This window comes from Danio aesculapii, chromosome 17, assembly GCF_903798145.1.
Source record: "Danio aesculapii chromosome 17, fDanAes4.1, whole genome shotgun sequence".
Taxonomy (NCBI): Eukaryota; Metazoa; Chordata; class Actinopteri; order Cypriniformes; family Danionidae; genus Danio; species Danio aesculapii.
The window spans coordinates 21495091-21517425 of record NC_079451.1 but is presented as its reverse complement, the minus strand read 5'-3'; the positions used below and the strand labels follow the sequence as shown (position 1 = coordinate 21517425).

General features: G+C 35.7%; 1 protein-coding gene across 5 annotated transcripts in view; it reads right to left on the bottom strand.

The window, feature by feature from the left end:
- evla (Enah/Vasp-like a) overlaps positions 1-20700 on the bottom strand; it is a 69179-nt gene extending 48479 nt beyond the window's left edge. For 4 of the 5 annotated variants that reach the window (XM_056476503.1, XM_056476504.1, XM_056476509.1 and 1 more), the window contains exon 1: positions 14854-15091. In XM_056476503.1, the coding sequence (XP_056332478.1) occupies positions 14854-14903 (50 nt within the window). In that variant the 5' untranslated portion in view covers positions 14904-15091. Of the gene's footprint in view, positions 1-14853; positions 15092-20300 lie in introns of those variants that run through there. The other variant, XM_056476507.1, reaches the window with a different exon arrangement.
- Between the last annotated feature and the right edge of the window lie 1635 nt (positions 20701-22335).

Genomic DNA, 22335 nt, shown 5'->3' with positions numbered 1-22335 from the left:
GACTGTCCATGTAACGTCCTTGGTGACAAGGCTATGGTTAAGAAACACTCCAGCCAGTGTACTGTGGAAGAGGCTGAAGAAAAGCTGATCAAGATCACAGCGGAGACTATAGAGATGAGCTGAAGGTATTCAAAGCAAGGTGCTTTACACTTCATACTAATTTTTGACTTTGGCAACTTCACATACAGTATTTTAGTTGTAATCATTCTTCATGTTCCAATCACTATAGGGTTTCCCACCAAATAAAGGGCTTCTGTTAAAGTGGATTGTTTTGTAAAACACTGTTCTATCAATATGGTACAGCCACCACTAAATGTACTGATTGATAAAGATTACACTTTTAGGTCCCACTTTATATTAAGTGGTCTTAACTACTCATTCATTCTTTCATTCATTTTCTTTTCTGCTTAGTCCCTTTATTAATCTGGGGTCGCCACAGTGGAATGAACCGCCAACTTATCCAGCACATTTTTACGCATCGGACGCCCTTCTGGCCACAATCCATCTCTAGTAAACATCACACACTCATTCACATTCATACACTACGGACAATTTAGCCTGTACCTGTACCACATGTCTTTGGACTGTGGGGGAAACCGGAGCACCCCAAGGAAACCCACGCAAATGCAGGGAGAACATGCAAACTCCACACAGAAACGTCTACTGACCCAGCCGAGGCTCGAACCAGCGACCTTTTGCTGTGAGGTGACAGCACTACCTACTGCTCCACTGCGTCGCCGGCCTTAACTACTATATACTTGAATTTTAAATAAATACAATGTACTTACTATGTTTATAGTGTATTGAAGAACACTTCTGGTGCTCTTGAGGCGGGACATGGGTAGACAGTTTTGGTGTCATTATAGGTGCATGTAAGGGATGGTCAAAAGTGTAATTAAAAAATTACAGAAATTAATTACAATATATAATTACATGCATCTATTTAATCAATCATAAGAACAATGTAAAAACATATATTTACACAATACGTACATTGTAACAAATGATTAATTTCAGTGCAAATGCACTTAATATATTTTATTTTTTGAATTAAAAATTAACAAAGTGTTTTAAATCGTTCTCTAATTCTAATCTCCATGTAGCACCTAGTTAGAGATTAATATGCAGGTTAAAGTAAGACATGCAAATATTTTGAAGGGGATGAAACTTTGATACTCAACAGCAGCAAACGTGAAATTACAGTCAGGGTTATTTTCAGCTTATAGCAAAAATGCTACACAAAGTGAGCCCTGTAAATGTTTCTAAAGCAAGTAAAATATGGAAGTCCCCTGTTATTAGAGTGTGGGAGGATGGAGCTGAAACAAATGAGAGTTTGTCGGAAACTGGGGAGGCATTTTTTTAGCTTGTAACCCAGTAATCATTTTGGGAAGGGTGGGAACCGCTCTAAATCTCTGCCTGTGAGGAAACATTCCCACTCACAGGGAGCATCTGAGGCCTAACAAGCTGGATTACAGACTGACTTGCAGCAAGATCTGGGCTGCGATCTGAATTACAGAGGATTTAAAGCCTCCTGCAACACAGTAATCTCAACACACAGTGAGTAAATGCCACTGAGCATCGAGGAACAAAATGATCTTCTTCATAATCAGACCAACAGCCAATCGTTAGACCTGTCACGATATCTGTTTTTGTTGTGCGATTTATTGCACCAAAATATAATGCAGTAAAAGATATTCTTATTTTAAGACCATTTTATGTCACTCATTAAAAAATGCCAGAATGAAATATAATATCATCACAATACAAGTCCACTCTTCCAAAGAACACTTAATATTTTATTCTTAAGAATAATTATAGTCATTTTAACAATTTAATAATTAGCCATTGGGATCAGAATGTGAAAACGCATATCCTAAATAAACAATAATAAACGTTAACAAAAAAGTGCAAGGTAAAAAGTAACAGAGGATGCGATATCTGCTACCAGATCTATTTTCAGTTGTCAGACACCGACATTAAAATATACTATAATTTATAGTAAATACTATAGTGTTTTATAAACATACTGATACTAACAGTTCAAACAGAGATAAAGATGTAGCACAATCAGCTGAAATGTTTCTAGAATTGGGTTTTCTGTATGGGCGATATATATTGCATCACCAAAAATGATTGAGGTCATGTCTATGTGTTGTGTGATAAGTCGATATATTGATTGTTGTGGCAGGCTTAGCAATCGTCAGACCTTCTATAGGTTAACAACAACTAAACTAAACTATCTGAACTGTACTGTAGTGACTATAAAGGCTCATTTGATAAAATAATTGATTTTAAAATGTATTACAGTTAAAAAATCTGGCGACAGCAAGATTTTTTAATACGTTTTTTAAAGAAGTCTCTTCGATTTATTTGTTTCATTGAAAATACAGCTAATTTAAAACATATGCTATGTGTGTTAAATGTGTGCATTAATGTTTGTGTTATATTCTTTTTTCTATTGTGTATGTTATTAGTTTAATATTTGTTGAATCATTCGAAAATACTTTTAGGTTTACTTTTAATAAATATGGCATAAAATGTGTCATAAAATGTAGTCTTAACCCTTTCCGGTGTAAAAATAAAAATTGCATGCAAAATCAAATAAGTGTTGATTAATTTTTATTTTTTTAGGTTAATTTTTTTTGGCTAAATTTTGTTCCAATATCAACACATTTGATGATAAACTATTGACAAAAGACCAACCAAGAGAGTTACAATGAGAAAAATATCTCACACATGCATACACACACGTATTTATCTTGATAGACCTGAAGCTAGAACCATAAATTATGGAAATATAAACATTATAAGTAATAATTGTTCGTAGTAAGGCTGTGCGATTAATCAAAATCTAATTGCAATCGCGATTTGAAACATTGCGATTAGCTAATCGCAAGAGGCTGCGATATGAAATATATATTATTAACCTTCCCCCACCCACAGCAAATGCGTGACTGCTGTCTGTGTGTGACAGTCTTACTAGCCAATTGAGTGAGCACACTTTCATTCTGCCCAATCAGAATTGTGCAACTGAACTATGCAGAACGCCCACAATGAAACAGGAAAGTGTGAACGAGTGGGATGATGGCATCTGCTGCTTTAATAAGCATTAATAGACAAATTCATATAGAAGAAAGTCACAAACACTGAACAAAAGCAGGTCATATGTAAGAGCTGTCGCAGAAATGTTGCCACGGCACGAGGAAATACAACAACCAGCACCTAAAAAAGCACCACAGGCGGCTATACGAGGAGAGTCTTGCTAAAAAGTCAACATAAAGTATTGCCAGTGACACTCAATCTAGCAGCAAGCTAAGTACAATTTCAGAGTTGTTTGCTAATACAAAATGAAATCTTTTCAGTTCCACTCACCTCCTTTTAGCAGTAAGAAGCTACAATACAGATTACTGAGCTGAAGCTTGACTACAAAGTTAAATCAAATCAAAATCACAATATCTGCTATAAAAAAATAATAAATGGCAATTAGATATTTTCTCCAAATCGCACAGCCCTAGTGTGTAGTTTAGCATAAAATGTTAAAAAGTTTTCCAGACTTGTATTATTTTTTATCATACACAAACAAATAAAAAAGTATAATAATTTGCCTGCTAGATTATATAACTGCTGCTGCCATGATGAAAATAACTACTAAAATGCAACTTGATTTATTCAGTGGCATTTACGAAATAATGTGTCCACACACCACAAACATGAATGTGTGTCAGCTCCTAAAGCACATCACTTCACTTCAATATTGTATGTGGAACTTTCCCTTCCCCCAAAGGCCAAATCCATACACACACAAACACACACACACACATATGCCAAAGCTACAATAGTAGAAAGCAGAGGAGATGGCCTAATGGTCTTTTTTGCCTCTGAAATAATGTGCTTAAGTACTCAGCTAAATGTTTCAGGCAGTGCTACGAGGTTTATAATGCTAGATTCATCCTGAACATTGCTGCCATTCTCTAAGCTGCACGCTTTCAAATAAAGCCTACGTTTAACCGTTCTCAAGGAGATATATTTAGGGTAAATCTTGCTAATTTCACATATGGCTTTTGGGGAGAAAATAAAGCCTTATCTGTCATATGAGAGGAAGATAATGTTGAAAGAATGTTCACAATAAAGCTGGAGAAGGCTGGGCCGAGAGCTGATGCATGTCTTGTGTTTTACTGCTGGAGGTACTGCAGAAACACTCTACACATCTCTTCATGGGAGCCACTGGCCCGAAAGCGAACATCTACCCCGCAGCATCTCTTTCTTTAATAACGGCATAAATTAAACATGCGCCCTCACAGAACATCTTCACCGAGTTTCCACATGAACCACAGCCCTCCATAATAATTCATTAGTGAGCATCGTTTGTGGTGCAAATGCTTCAAATGCATCGCACTGGGTTGCAGAGGATTAAAAAAATTAAATAAATTAAAATAAAATAGAACAAAATAGGTGGTTCATTACACTGTGGCAACATCTGATAAATCAGAGACTAAGCCAAAGGAAAATGAACGAATGAATGAAATAAAATAAAATAGGTGGTTCATTCTGCTGTAGTGACATCTGATAATTCAGAGACTAAGCCAAAGGAAAATGAACAAACGAACAAACAAACGAATGAATGAATGAATGAATGAATGAATGAATGAATGAATGAATAAAATAAAATTAATTAAAATAAAATAAGTGGTTCATTACACTGTGGCAACATCTGATGAATTAGAGACTAAGCCAAAGGAAAATGAACGAATGAATGAATGAATGAAATAAAATAAAATAGGTGGTTCATTCTGCTGTAGTGACATCTGATAATTCAGAGACTAAGCCAAAGGAAAATGAACAAACGAACAAACAAACGAATGAATGAATGAATGAATGAATGAATGAATGAATGAATGAATAAAATAAAATTAATTAAAATAAAATAAGTGGTTCATTACACTGTGGCAACATCTGATGAATTAGAGACTAAGCCAAAGGAAAATGAACGAATGAATGAATGAAATAAAATAAAATAGGTGGTTCATTCTGCTGTGGTGACCTCTGATAAATTTAGAGACTAAGCCAAAGGAAAATGAACAAATGAATGAATGAATGAATGAATGAATGAATGAATGAAATCAAATTAAATTAAATAGGTGGTTCATTCCACTGTGGTGACCTCTGATAAATAAGAGACTAAGCCAAAGGAAAATGAACGAACAAACGAATGAATGAATGAATGAATGAATGAATGAAATAAAATTTAATTAAATAAAACAGGTGGTTCATTCCACTGTGGCGACCTCTGATAAATCAGAGACTAAGCCAAAGAAAAATGAATAAATGAATGAATAAATGAATGAATGAATGAAATTAAATTAAATAGGTGGTTCATTTCGCTGTGGCGACCTCTGATAAATCAGAAACTAAGCCAAAGGAAAAATGAATGAATGAATAAAATAAAATAAAATGAAAGGAGCATTTTTGATGAGTTAAATGTATATTGAACTGTAAAATAAAATAAAATAAAATGATAACCATTTCAGATTAGTTGCATATTAATTAGTACAAATGAAATAAAATAAAAAGACCATTTGGGATGAATTAAGTGCACATTGAAAAATAAATTTAAATAAAAAAAAAATAAATAACAAGCATTTTTGTTGAATTATGTGCATATTAAACAATAAAATAAAATAAAAGACGAGCATTTTTGTTGAATTATGTGCATATTGAACAATAAAATAAAATAAATGACGAGCATTTTTGTTGAATTATGTGCATATTGAACAGTAAAAAAAAATAAATGACGAGCATTTTTGTTGAATTATGTGCATATTGAACAGTAAAAAAAAAGATGAGCATTTTAAATTAATTAAATGCATATTGATTAGTACAATAAAATTAAATAAAATTAAAATACCATTTTAGAATAATTAAGTGCAGAGTGAACAATTAAATTAAAAAAATAAATAAACTGACAAGAGCATTTAAATTAATTAAAGTGCTTATTGAACAGGTAAAAAGTATTAACTTTTAAAAGAGAGGATAAAACACATCTCATATATGCATCTCTTCACATCAAACCAGCACTTTGGTATTTATCTCATTCAATTGTCACAGACTAAATTCATTTAGTCTAAGCCAGTAAAACAATAAAGGAATATGAACAGAAGTGGTAACAAATTTATGAACAAGTTTAGTGCATTGTGACATCATTGAAAAGCATAAACAAAACTATAAAGGTAACAAAAAAGGACAGACTATATTAAATATCGATTCACTTGAAACAAGGATATACATGAATTGTGGCATCCACAAAATTATTATTTATTTAATATATTAAATATTAATCAGGTTTAATGTTTGGTCTCAGAGGGGTACTTTGAAGAAACTGGCTTTTAAGAAAATATATTTAATTTATTTAATATTAATCGATTTTAATGTTTGGTCTCAAAGGGGTGCTTTAAAGAAAATTGGCTTTCAAGAAAGATAGACTGCCTATACAGTAGGAGAAGTGAATAACACATCTTTTATCAATTTATCTTATAATAAACAATGGTATGGGTAATAAGGGTCACAATGGTATCAACAATGATTGGAGAAACAATGTTTTTAAAGCTTCGAATCAACTGAACAAAGTGCTTCAGTAAAATGACTCTCTCAAAACTCCACTTAGTAAACTGTCTGTAAAACAGTGTAAAGGTTACAAACACTCCATAAAGCATACAAAAAAAGGGCTAATGTTTTACTGAAAATATGACATCTAAATATGAAGTGTCTGTATAATGTGAGATTTTAATAATGGGCTGGCCTTGTTAATTAGGTCGATAAGATACTACTACTCTTTCTTACAAATTTATCTGATTCTGGATCCAGTAAAAAACAGAGTTTTGTTCAAATGTTTACCACTGGGGGCGCTATCAGCCAAGTCACACAGTTTTCGATTAACTACATTTAAATGAAGCCTCCAGTTATAGGCATAAGGTGCGTTCGACTTCATTCAGTGCTGCGCAGATCGATCGAAATCTGTCTTTAAGAGGTGCATGCTGGTTAGAAATTTTGTCCAGATTGATGCTGCGCCGACGCCACGTGACTGTCACATGTGGCATCAACGTACCGTGACAGCGCTCCGAGATCAGACGACTGATTCAGCCTGTGCAGCATCTGAAGAGCGACTGCAGGACCTGCGATGAACCGATATTACGCAACTGGCTAGATTCATCGCATGACAACAACCACGTGTGTTTCGGGTTTATTATTGGACAAATTTCGATTTCAAAACCAACAATTAACTCTTCATACCCTCTCTATCTTGTACACATCATGCCTATTAAAAGACAAATATTCTACTGCAGTATCATCAGTAAATCATTTGTTCATAAAGACTAGATTGTTTTGCATTGGTTTATTCGATCTTTTTATACAGAATATTTACTGTATTCAGCTCCATAAATGATATAATTATATATTTTAGTGAATAACCTAAATATTAACTCAAATTAGTCTTATAGACTTGCAGAAATAAAAAAATTATCATCATTGATCATTGACTTGGAGTCAGACTCGAGGGCTAAAAAACCTGATCGAGACATCTCTACAATAAACATTATTTATCAACATTAGATCTAACATTTAACTTACATAACTGAAGAGAAAAAACTAAATAGAACTACAGTAATGCCAACAAAACAACATAAATAGGGAAGTGTCATGCAGGGAATTCTGGGAAAGTCAATTTATGCTTATTCAAAGTATATACTAAGAAAACTTATAGCTAACCTTTTTTTACCATTGAAATCACGGCCAATTTTTTCCGTGTGTCCACAGGCGGGGATACAGAAATGCGGAAGTAAAATCTGTTGCTTTGACAAAAGTCCGCCAGATGATATAATTTATATCAAATAAATAGTTCTCGGTCCAGGAAACACGAAGTAAGAGTAAACGTTGTTCATTTACTCATAGTTTTTCATTTGTTCATAGTACTACCAAGTGTAACACTACAAAGCAGGTTGAAAATTTGTGAAGGTAAACCTTAAGGACTTATCTGTGTATGATATACCATTTTTATATTATGAGTTCTCTTCTTGGACGTCCTGAAGCCAAAACCAGTTAAGATGGATTGGTTGTGTGAAAGAGCTTTATATTGTATACACAAACACTTTCGTTCAGTTCGTTCCAGATCTAAACATAAACAAATGGAAACTGCTGACATTTCCTCAAGCCAAAAGAAACATCTTCAGACATGATCTGCAATCAGTGCAAACGTTTTCGGACCTCACATTGATGTGAACATGAAATCCCACTGACCTGATTTTGCATCCACTGGTGTGAAGACCAGAGTCACTGTGGCTCTGAGGTAAGCAGAACTGGACAGTATGAACATCCATCTCTCAAACGCATCCACAAAACAGATCCTTACTCTACGTCTGACCAAACCGGCTTTAATTCATCTCAAACACACAGAACTGGTGTAGTACGGTACAACAGATGCGCGCTTACAACCAAACAAGCTTTAAATCATCTAGGGGAGCCGGTCCAAGATTAAATAAGCATTTACAAACGTCATAATCCCATCATATCCTCAAAAAACCTAAAAAACAGGCAAATGACAATCTGTGAGGTTGTATGATCTCAGCTGATGGGACAAAGTGAGGAGAAAATAGAAGCGATGAAGAGAAACATGGACAGCGAGTGGTCAACAGTAGGGTCCACTAACTAAATAACACCCAGGTCAGGTTTTTCTGCTGTAAGGGGACGGCCTGACAGTGGATGTGTGTTGTTTTGTCTAACCCTGAGGGGGATTACCTCATGACGCCCAACCCCCCACCCAGCTGTGACAGAGCAATCGAAAACGACACAGTGCTTCATAACACTACCACTGCTGCTGGTACACACAATTAATGCAGTATTTCTAGCAAAGAAAGCACTCAGTTAAAACCTAGAGGTGCACTTTTTTTTTGATAACCAAAAATAAAATTTAATCCATTTATTTTTTGCAGAACTCGCATTGGACGGGTGAAATTGCTAACTGAAATGGATGACATTGAATTGGTTTTTATATAAGGGGCATGTCTAAAATACTATCTATTTTGTTTTAGATTAGAATTACAACTTCAACTTTCCTATAAAGCAGCTCTCCTCTTGTTCCTGTTTTCACTTATGTCTGATCTTGATGGACTGAACAGAAGAAATAAGATGTTTTTACTTCAAAGGCAGATTCTCAAAGCAATGAGTAGAATATTACACAATAACCACAGTCCATTGGTAGTTCAAATTATGTTTCAAGCTAGCACAAAACAAGGCTCTTAGGAAATTAAATTAATATTTTTTTGCCAAGCCGCTAGTTTGAACAACATAAATGAACCACAAATGACCTTTGCTTTGGCCTGATTTTGTTTGAAATCACGTCACATGGTTTGTTGTTCGATTTTAAGTATATTGATAGACTATACCATACTGCCACACTGTTTTTCCAGGTAGTCTCTTGTATTTCAGACCCATCTCCTGCTACACTCAGAAATAAAGGTACGCGAGCTGTCACTGGGGTGTACCTTTTCAAAAGGTACACATTTGTACTTAAAGGGTCCATATTGGTACCTCAAAAGTATATATTAGTACCAAAAAATTTTAAGAGGAACACTTTTTTAACTTTTTAGGTACTAATATGTAACCTTGAGGTATTAATATGGACCTTTTAGGTACAAATTTGTACTTTTTGAAAATGTACCGCCCTAGTGACAGCTCGCGTACCTTTATTTCTGAGAGTGTACCCTCCCATTTTGTTATTTCTTCCGGAAAACTCCTGTAATTTCAAGCATCCACCCCGGTCCTCAGCATTTTTGTGAAATCCCCGGGTCGCCAACATTAGTATAGGATCCGATCGCAGCGGATGCTCGAAACACGCTTCATAGTACAGTTACTAACACCATACCCACAGTACCCAGTTCTTAACAGTGTTATTCAGACACCTCACCCCCAAACCTAACCCCCCCCGGTCTCCTGGACTTTCAGAGACAAATGTTGGCAGGTTTGAACTATACACTCAAATCACGATTAAATATTTATCATACAGTTAATGCAGCATGACAAAGTACGCTCATGTTGTGAATTTAGATACCAGTATTTGTTGATTTTCTTACTAACAGGCTGTACTAACAGGCTGTACCAACAGGCTGTGCCAACAGGCTCACCAAAACCTTACAAATATCTTTGATAGTGTGGTTGCCAATGAATAAGTATGAAAAAAATGTACAAAAGCACGCACATCACTTTAACTGGGTGCTCAGCCAAACAGCAAAAAGTGCTAAATATATATTCAAAAAGGCAACTTCACATACAAAACGTCAACTTTTACACATCCCCATACAGTTGAAAATTCCAAAATTTGAGGCACTATTTCGTGCAAGACTGCTAACGTAATCTATGTGTTGCGGTGCCCGTGTGGTTTATGTTATGTCGGTAACACGAGTAGGCCTTTAAAAAAACTGCATTTCTGAACATCGATGACCTATTCGACATCATAATCCTACAAGTCCTGTTGCGCAGCATTTCTCAGTTATGAGACATTCTGTCTCCACTCTACAATACACAGGGATTGAAGTTGTGAAGTGTCAGGACGGGAGATCATAATAAATTGCTGTTACAACGTGAAGCCTTTTGGATTTTCACTCTAGATACATTGTCTACAAGAGGTTTAAATGAGGAGTTTGATATTCGTCCCTTTCTTTAATAATACTTTAATGTATAATAAGGTGTTTGGGTAAAGGTTTTTTGGCTATATTTTGTTGTATTTATTTGTTATATTCTGTTTTCTTTATTTTGTGATGTAATATTATTTTTTTGTTTTTTCTTGTTGTGAGATAATAGGAGATCATGTGATCCGGAAGTGTACAAAAAGAAGCACCTTACTAGGATGAACACTGTCTGATGAAGAGCCGTGTGCTCGAAATGTTAAGTGCTTTGTGTCAGACTTTTTAAAATTTAATAAATTGGCATTTTTGGAGCTTTGGTGTTGCTGCCTTTTTAAATATATGATTTGCCAATGAATAAATGCAATAATATTTTTGCTTTGTTACCTCTGACAGAAAAAATGACAAATTCTGTAATTTTTGAGAGTCTTTGATGTGGCACGAAAGATCACTGTTGTCACCACTAGTAGTAATTGCATAAAATAAAAATGCATGATCATCAACACAAGAGATGAAAAACTTACTGAAACGTAATCTTGTTTCATGATATCACTTATTCAGCGTTTCAACTGCAGAAAGATGTCAATAAAACAGCTCATAAATACCATAACATTTCATGTACCTCAGAAAAACATATGCTTTATATTAGAATCACTCCATTATTCTTTCAAATCTTCAAACTTGGTTAAAATAAATCTGTAGGGCAAACAAGTAGCTACAGCCACTATTCAAATAATTATATTTGATTAATTGTAGGAGGAATAGACTTATTTCCATAAACAAGCTATTTTAATTGTTTAAATGTTTACGTAACCGTGCTGATATAAAAATCACATTAAAAAAAACTGCATGCTTTGACAGATTGGATTTTGAAAACCTGAATCAGATGACGGACTTCGTGCCAGAATTGACCTAAAGTGAAGAGATAATTTTTTAAATTTGAGATGAATTTTGTCAGACGCATGATGGCTCCACATTTATTAGAAAATGTCACACAAAGGACAGTCAGCCAGGCTGCCACTGACACACATTCAAAGACAAACAAGACGACATGCTAAAAAACTTGGGTCAGCATTTCATCACACAAGCTTGGCTTTCAAAGAACTGACAAAACGGGAGGATTCAGCACTGGAAAGCAGTTCCACTTTAAATGATGACACAAGAGATTTCGCAGTTTAAGGTGATCTTAAAGCTTGACTACTTAATGCTGGTCAGCATCAGTTCTAGTATTTAGGATGTGGAGGATTTATTTATCTGAGATAAAATTGTCATAATGTATTACCTCTGCCTGAACAATATATTGCTTAAGCATCGATACCGCAATGTGTATATCTGCAATCGAAACATCATAGAATTAGTTTATTTATTAAAGATTTTAAGATAAAAACATTATTTTTTAGTATTATTTACACAATGCACTGTAAAAAATTATTTGACAAAAAGTCATGACTGCTAATGTTTTTAAGTAACTTGAACTTACTTTAATAAGTAACCAGGTTTCAACTACATTTTACAAGTTATGCAAGGTTTAAACTTGATATTTTTAGAAATGCTCATTTGATTCAACTAAAAAATTGAAGCAGCAAGAATTTTTTTACAGTGTGATGGATGACCATGCTATTTTACATTTGATTGTTCAATTTCTGTACTTGAAACTGCAGAAAACCATAAAGTTTGTTAACTGTTTATTTAATTTTGCTTAATAATTATAATGTATGCATATGCACTTTATAGAAAAAGACACTAAATTCTTACCAAATAGAGCTGTTCAAATCATCTGGTGAAATTATATACAAATCAGACTATATATCGCAGCAAAACCAAATATTGCAATGTCAAATTTTTCCAGAATTGTGCAGTATTAACCCACAAAAATATAGACAATAAATAGTTGGTCATTATGGAGGGAGACAATCATCAGAACTATTAGTTATTTTAAGCAACTTATTGCAGTTTGAAACAATAAATTATATAATAAATAAAATTAGGGATGCACCAACTTTTTGGCTACCAAAACTCATTTTCAGTTTACGGCCATAACAAAACTCACAACAGCTGCCTAAAATAGAAGTCAAATAAATTCTGTGCTAAAATACTGTACTGTGCAGCATTGCCCAGCAGTGTTCAGCATGCTGGTTTCACTCTCCCTTCAGCCGTCATCACTTTGTTACTCTGCTTTCACACAGGATATGGAAAGCGATGTGCTATGAAACCCATTCATTTCAATAGCTGCACAAGAGCGGTATGTTCAAAGGATCGCACATGCTCACTGAAAAAACAAAGTAGGCTCAAATAACATGTCAACCAGACATTTTTATTTACTTATTCTTGCTTTTACTTGTTCTTGCTGCTTCAGTGCACTTAGCGCTACAAAGTTGTCATGCCAACACTGGTAAAATCAACTCGTTCACTTTCATTTCAATTTTACTGACAATAAAATGTGGTTATATTATTGGCTTGTGTCTTTTAAAATTTGTAATGTATTACTCAAGTTCATTCATTCATTTTCCTTTAGCTTAGTACCTTTTTTATCAGAGGTCGCCACAGCGGAATGAACTGCTAACAATTCCAGCATGTTTTTTTACGCAGCGGATGCCCTTTCAGCTCCAAACCAGTGCTGGGAAAATTATTCAAGTTATTGAGTTCAATTGAAAAAGTCTTACAAAATTACTTCATATTGTTTACTAAAATACTATTATTAGAAAGCATTTACGGTTTTTGTAAGTGCATCAAAAAAATTCCTGTTTTGGGCCACAGTTTTCATTTCGGCGCTTTCCTAAATATATAAAGTATAAAGAAATACATCTGGACAATAACAGACAAAGTAAAGGCAATTCATAAATAGACTTGAAGACAGCCTCTGCTCAAGAAAGAACTCCAAGACTGATACAAAAATGGCTTTTTGCAGTGTCCAACTTGTAAGTTACATACAGTACCAAGTTCCCTTTGCGACCACATCCTCTCCATCATCCCTACTCGACTAAATCAAACATTAAACAGTCTTAAAATGGGCTAAAAAATATCAGGCTTTTATCACAACTGAAAAAGCAGCTTCTATGAGTGACAAAACACTTCACTCCTCAGATAAGCCTTGATATTTCTCTATAGACAGCAGTTTCCTTGGTTATGAGGAAAAGCCAAATGTCCCGCACCCTTCCCCCACCCTCTGGTCATGATAAACCAGGTGCGGGACACTCTGACTAATCCTTATCCTTACAGGAAAATACTGAGAATTACCAGTGTGATAGCAATCAGAAACCAAAATAGGCCTGTATTAAGTTACACTCTTTTTTAAAGAGGCAAATATAGAAAGAAATCAGCCCGAGACAATGAAAGAGAAAGGAGCTGTTTGGTCAGCCTAGTTTCAACAAATCTGTTTAGCCTGGTTACTATATGCGTATGGACTCTAATAACATTAGTTTACCTAAAATACCCACTCACCACTATCAGTGCCATCCAACATGCTGTCTCTGAAGCAAAATAAAGAGCTTTAGGGAAACTGCTGAACACATGTTTGCTTCAGATTCCGTTCAAATTCAAAAGATCCCACTTTTGGGCTCAACCACACAGTTGTCCCTACATGGCACGCAGCTCCAGCTGGTGTCAACTGCCTGGACGTATTCCCAGTTGTGGGACATCATATTTTCATCTCACCAAACTCATAGTATTACTGTATGTCTCCATTAATCTAGGAAATCTTAAAGAGATCTCGTCTACATGCGCATCCACAACATCCATATGTATTACTGTTAAAATGGTGCACCATAAAACAGAATTTCAACCTGAACATAGTCTGCAAAACACAGCTGCAGTACAAAAACTAACAACGCTATAAAACAAGACTCCAAATCCCAACCCAGTGTCCTGGTTTCTTATTTAAACCCATGCCTTTTTTTCTTCTTCTTCTTCTAAAATGCTAAATGACTCAACAGTAAAACATGGAGTGGGTTTGGGACTCCTGCTCTGTAGCAATTGAACCCAAGAATGTTTTTGTAGATTAATAAACTCATTCCACTGAGGGAACAGCTGCTGGGGAAGAAAATCTCAAAGTTAACATAGTTAAAGACCCAGATTGTTTGAATCCATGAAGTAAACACAAGCTTTTTTTACCCCTAAAGCGAACTTGAAGTAACTCAGAATCAGTTAGTAATAATAAAATCCATACAGGACAGATTCTTACCCATAGTCATCAAAGGAATACATATCGCCAAGTTGAAGCTCCGAAGACATCAATGTGAAAGAAAAGTCCTTATACCCAGATGAAACGCAAATATAACGGAAGAGGACGGGGGATAAGACTGACAAAAGTCTGCGCCTATTTTATGCCTCATCCTCTCAGCTAGGTAAAACACAGAGCTTGCTCATTTCTGAGACACGATAATGCTAGAACAGGGAGTGTATGACAGAAAAAGGACGTGAAGGAGAAGAAAACGAGAGGATGAGAGCAGGAGAGAGAGAGAGAGAGAGAGAGAGAGCGAAGCATGTGACAGATATGGACCAGTCACCTTATTCTGCTCACATCCATTCTTATCCACTCAAAGGATTGGAAGGCGGTCTGTGCCTTAAAGGAGTCTCTCTCCACCACAGAAATACAGCCACATGATCTCTACGACACGCACACGCGCTCATTCATGCAGCCGGCTAAAAGAAGCAAAACGGCTGCTGGTATTCCTTTCAAGAAAATGTTTGTTTTGATGAGATTAAAGGGTTAGTTCACCTAAAAATGGAAATTCTGTTATTAATTACTCACTCTCATGTCGTTCCAAGCCCCCCGAGACCTTTGTTCATCTTTGGAATACAAATTAAGATATTTTAGATGAAATTCGAGAGCTCTCACTTCCTTTATAGACAACAATGGTCTATAAAAATAACAAAAAAAATACTCAAAATGGTCCATATGCCTTCAGTAAATCAATCCTAATATTATCAAGCTATGAGAGTACTTTTGTGCACACGTTAAACAAAAATAATGACTATTCAACTGTTTATTTTTTTCTCCTTAGTGTCAGTATAGGGCGCACATTAGCGAGAGCGATGTGCTTTAATCCCACATACTGACAATAAGGGTGCTTTCACACATGTAGATCAATTGTTTTGTTCTGAAACAGGGATTAAAATTGTTACAATGTTTATTTTTGCTCTCTGTGCGGTTTGCTTTAACACAGCAAAGTTTCTAAACAGACCAAAACAGTTCGAACAAGTCACGTGCGAGTAAACACTCCTCACATTGGTCAGAGATTTAGGGTTTATTTTTCAGAGTGCCGCGGGCTCCACTCAGCTGTCATAAATAGTTATTTTAATTTATGATGATAAGTAATAAGACATTATAAGCGAAAAGGTGCACCCACACCCATCATCACGAAATATAAATCCGAGAGGTAAGACTTTCTCATACAGAGTCTTATTTCAGTTGTCAAGTTTGGTAAAAATCTATTGAATCAATCGATATTTAAAAAAAAAAAAAAGCTGACTAGAATTATCCTTATGAAATGACAGATGAAGATTTCGGACCGATTGTTCAGGTGCGGATCTGAGCGTGATTGCTAGATTCACATATGCCAAACAAACAGCGCTAACTGAGCAAACGAGACAAGTTCCGAAACAAATGTCTAGGTGTGAAAGCACCTTAAATTGCTCATATTTAAGTAAACATACTATTTTTGGTTACATTTTGTTTGCTTATGCTTTTAAGATTTTGACTCTGTTAAAGAAAAAACAAACTACAAACTGAAAAAATAGATGCATTACAGCATGTAATCTTGTTGAAACTAATTTTATAAAATTGGTATTGAAAAAAGTATCCAGTATCGAATTTAAAGTACTGGTGTGAAAATAATTTGAACGATACCCACCCTAGTCAAATGTATTTGATTACAAATCATAGACACCATTAAGTTATTTTGAGGTATTTAATAGTCAATAATAAGTCTCTGGAACTATCATTAGTGCAAAAAAAAAAGAAAAGATGTTGCGTCACAGCAAGGGTGTAGTGGACATTTTAAAAGTGGGGGGGACGACTGTATGAGATTATACGTTCATATAATTATTAATCACCCGTTTCTAAATGGTCTGTCTCTAAAAGTGAGGGGCACGGATCCCCCCCGTCTCCCCCGGTTGCTACGCCCCTGCGTCACACCAAACCATAGCGTTCATTTTAAGAAACTGCAGCCAAACGAATGTTAAAGTACGTTTTTGTGGTTTCACAAAAATGTAGGCTGAAGCACGTATTTCCAAAGAGCCTGTGTTGGTTAAAAACTTCTAGTAGGTGCAGTGAATCATTTATTTTTCCAGATAAGCAATAATTTAAAGGCTGATAATGACACTTTCAAGAACCACATTAACACTGTGGCTCAATAAGACACAAAGTGCCACGCTTGTAGTAAAAAATGTGTTTGTGCTGGCAGATGAGCCTATGGGTTCATGGAAAAATGAAAGAATGAATCAAGGCAGCTGGATTTGATACATCTTCAGATCAATTGCGCAAGAGGAAACACTACCAGGAACTACATTTGCTTCAGCTCATAAATATCAAAAAACATCCTCACAAACAACAGCAAACAAATTGAACATAGCTGAAACTAAGAGAACATGAATGTTATTTATAACATTCACATTTACCCGAAAACAGGATATTCTAAATACTGTTAGCAGAAATCAACACAATCCGTACGTCTCTGAGTCTGTACGATTCACCAGACCAACAGATCTTATACCCCGAGTGTATTAAGAGCTCATTTTATACACTCACTGCTTCCTGCAGACATGGGAGTGAATGCTTTACCCTTACCATGATTACGACTAGTACTAAAAATAGCCTACATTGTGAAGTAAAGACTTTTTGCTGAGGGAGTCAAGGGTTGAATAAATCATTCCACTCAACCAGTTCCTCAGTTTCCTGTTGGCAAGAACACAAGCCGGTCCAGCACAATTTAAGACTTCCTTCTAGTGCAGACAGAGGCAGAACAAAGCAAAGGGAAAGCGGACTTAAAGGCATAGTTCATAAAAAAAGTTATTGTTAATTTACTCACCCTCAGGTTATCCAAGATGTAGATTACTTTATTCTTCAGTAGAACATTAAAGAAGATTCCTAAAGATACACTGAGGTCTTATAAAGAAAATTATAAGTCTGTAGCCCATGTAATAGGTGATGTCACATGTTTATGAAGGCAATTTTGTTTAGAGTGTTTTTCTTTTGTTGGACTGTTACAATTATTGAATCACAAATCGTTAATGTTGTACTGAGAAAGACAATCAGCTGGACACGGCCAGGGACTGAAACAGCACATTTTCATTTTGGGGTGTACTATCCCTTTAAGAGAGGATGGCAATAAATGCACTCATATGAAGATAATGACAAACCCATGTAGATCTTCTTGATGTTGCATGCAATTGCCTCTCTATGCAATTACATGGAACTCAAAGTGTATATGAGCCTATTTTTAATGCACAAGTTAGTGAATTGCCTTAATAAGGGACTAAAATGAATTACAGAAATCATATTTGTAATATCATCTGACAATTCATGCGATATTTCTGATTATTTTACTTGAATAAACCATGTTGCTACGTTTACTATTTGTCTAAACATGTAACTGTTTTGATTTCATCAGCCAACCAATTCAATCAATGACCATTCATTCATACCATTCATCAAAACTAAACATCTGTTCCAAAAATACTTTTCATTTACTTTATTTTAGGATTACAAATATACAATAACGTGCACTGTTCAGTGTTACTGTGATTTAATTTTGTAATATTTTTTTTAAAATCACAAAGCATGAATCTGGAAATCTGAACACACCCAGTGAAAATCCACTGCATGGGTGAAATGAGACACGCGCATTAACCGCTCCGGTTGCTTTATGAATTCAATAAAACACTTCACGCTAATTCCCACGGACAGTTCCATTCAAACTTTGTCATGGCCATTGGAGTCTATGCTCAGCATCTCAGTGCACTGAATAACCGTCACACACTTCAAACACTGTCCCTATCTGCTGATGTCAGCAGTACAGAAACCAGGTGAAGAATCTGCACACTCATAACAGCTCGTGCTTTCAGTGGCTGTGTGCCAAAACCTGTAAGTTGACTACCTAGAAAGCATTTCTAAGAATCAATTTCTGGGTGTGTCCAAACGATCGCTGGTGAGTGTTGTTTGTCAGCGAATCAATGCTTTGAACGATTCTTCAACTCACTGAATCTTACTATACTTATAATATCCGCATTAGGATATGAAGGTTATGATCACTTGTAATTTGAATGTGCGAGATTATTTTTATATTTATGCTGCTTTATATTACAAACTGTATAGCCTATTATTTTAATGTATTGTCATAATTCTAAATACATGGTTTATCGAGCAAATAATTAAATATGCGGCTAATGAATCTGAGGTTGTGTACATTCTATATTCTTAATTTTTACAATACACATTTTACACATACAATGACAAACATTGATAATGAAGTTTAAATAATCGTTCGAATTCTAAAAGAAAAGGTAAGTCTACCCACAACAATAACACAAAGTAACAATACAACTGGAATCACTTTAAGATCAATTATTTTAATAGTTGATAAATAATTATATTGACAGCCAATCAGAATCCTTTATTAAAAATGTATAATTTAAAGCAGCAGACTAAAGGCTGATTTAAACTTCTGCGACAAGCGCACGCGTATTGTCCAGCACAGCCTTTGTGCAGTCGTATAGCCCTCTCCATGGCTGATGTCAACGCTAACCTCTCAAAACATTAACTACACGTCGCAATGACGCGTATCGCAAGCTCTGTGATTGGTAGGCTTCAAGCGGTGATGAGCGTGGGCAGTGCTTAGAGCCACGAGCTCGATGGAATGAGTGTTTAACAAGTGTCGAGTCTCATGAAGGAGCTCCAGATGGAAACTTTTGTTTTGTGTTTACCTTATGATTAAAGTTGTTGCATGTCCGCTGGTTCTGAATAAGCAAGTTTTAGCTAATTGTAGCATTCAGAAAAAAACAAAACATCCGCAAAGAAACTCGACACAGAGGAACTTAACAACCAGCTAGCACTTCAGAAGTGTTATTGAAGAGCAACACAAACAGCACGCAGAAGTATAAATGCACAGCTATGCGCAAGGCAGGTGTTGTGGGTCACGCCGATTACTCGACGCAGAAGTATAAATCAGTCTAATAAACAATTTTTCGTTTCTTTGGATGCTAATAATTAAGTTACTGATATTCACTAACATCTTTTTTGGTCTTAATTTATAGATTTGCAACAACGTAAACTGTACTAATAGTTATTTTAGCATTTGTTTAAGTCACAGATTCATAGTTTGCATATAAAAAGCTTCAACATAAAATTCGCTAGTCGCCACCTACTGACATAATGACGAGTGAACAAATCTTTTAGTGAACTGACTCAAAAGATTCTACTCATTGATGAATCAAATCACTGAGAGCTCACCCCAAATGCTGTCAGTGTCTAGGGAGCTCGCAAGGTATGAAACACACCCAGTGTCTGTGAGTGTCAAGTGCCAAGTAACATAATATATAAACATACAAAATAAAACATTTATATGGATTTATACATTTTAGCGTATACATACACATGTACATGCCGTGTCAACAGAATGGGTAGCTTACCTCATTTTCTGATGATATCCGAAATATGTAATAAATAATTGAAAGATGAGAAAAAAAGAGACTCATCAAAGCCTCATAGGCGAGCCGCTCTATGTAAAGCTATCGGCGCATAAATATGTATGATATTGAGCATAAATACAACACGTGTACTATTGCATATAACAATGGTCAGCCTGAATGTTCAATGCTCATCCAGCGATGCACAGCCGGTCTTCAAATCAGAAGCAATGCAGATGTCGGGAAAGATCTACAGCATATCGCCCAGTGTCACCACAGCTGGATAAAACATATCCCATGTTCAGCTCATGGTCGCGCCTACAACATCGATCTGAATTGCGGACTGCAAACGCACACTGGAGTTGCCATTTTCCTCCTCGGCGTTATGACAATGAGAAAGCAGCTTATAGGGATAATGTAAAAACAGACAGGCAGAACAGCGACCACTTGTGGCTAAAGTGCCGCACTGCAGCTTCCACCGGGCCCTGCCTTTCTCCTCGTCGGGTTACTGTTATTCCTCCTCTTCCTGTTATTCGGGCTCATTTGGTGATGTGGTATAAGCTGGTGTAAACAAATTACCTACGTTCGGTGATAAATGATGTTTATGAATACGTGTGCTGCTCGTCAGGGCATCACTGTGAGAAGCGAGAAGGGTTTATGACAAACAGATGTAGAATGTGTTTTGCCAAATGTCTTCAACGCACTCTGTTATGCTTGGATGGTTGTTTTGTGATTTTTCTGACTGTTGGATAGATTTGTTTTTTTCACAGAACATTTTTATTTTCCTCTGACATTTAATTATATCAGTGACGAGGTTGGAAATTTAAAAGTGGACCATAGTGAAATAGTGTGAACCGTTGGCCTGTTAAACTAAAGCACATTTTACAATACATAGTACGCAAATACAGTACGCAAATACAGGATCAGATTTAGACTGAAATTGAAATGGTCAAAATAAATCTAAAAGACATGTACACTACTTAAAAGTCTTGTCGCCTATCGAAGTTTTAGGAACAACAAAATAACTTGACTTCTAGTTGATCATTTGGTATCAGAAGTGGCTTATATGAAAGGCAAAGGCCTCCAGATTATGCTTTTTTAACAAAATAAAAGATGATCATGCCCTGAATTTTGATTATTTAATTAGGACAGTACGCTCTGACTTTGCTTAGACAAAAGTCTTGTCACTTAACAGAAATAATGTCCAGTATTGAATATAAAGTAATGGTGCAGTGAAAAAAAAAATATTGTGTATGACTCCCATGAGCTTGGAGGACTGCATCCACACATCTCTGCATGTAACATTAATAAAGTCATCTGCAATTGCAAAGAAAGCGTTCTTGCAGAGTTCATCAAGATTCTTTGGATTTATCTTCAATGCCTCCTCCATCTTACCCCAGACATGCTCAATAATGTTCAGATCTGGTGACTGAGCTGGCCAATCCTGGAGCACCTTGACCTTCTTTGCTTTCAGGAACTTTGATGTGGACAGTGTAGTATGAGAAGGAGCACTTTCCTGCTGAAGAATTTGCCCTCTTCTGTGGTTTGTAATGTAATGGGCAGCACAAATGTCTTGATAACTTAGGCTGTTGATGTTATTATCCACTCTGCAGATCTCTTGCATGCCCCATACTGAATGTAACCCCAAACCATGATTTTTCCTTCATGTGGGTACAGGCGGGTTCCAATAGCTCTTCTGCTGTATTTGTGATGATTGGGATGCTGTTCAACACATGATTCATCTGAAAAACAAACTTCTGCCAATTTTCCAATTGATCAACTAGAAGGCAAATTATTATTTGTTGCTCCTACAACTGGGATCGATGACAAGACTTTTGTCAGGTAGTGTATGGCTTAGTTGAAAATAAAACTAGTTACAATACCAAACAATAAGTAAAATTTGAAGCAATCATTTTACAGTGTAGGCTACAGTGCACAAATCAGACGCACATGTGGGTTTTGGGCTGTGTTTTGGTTTGCAGATTCACCATTAGTCAACCATAGTAGATCACATACATTTATTTAGTGCAGATGTTCT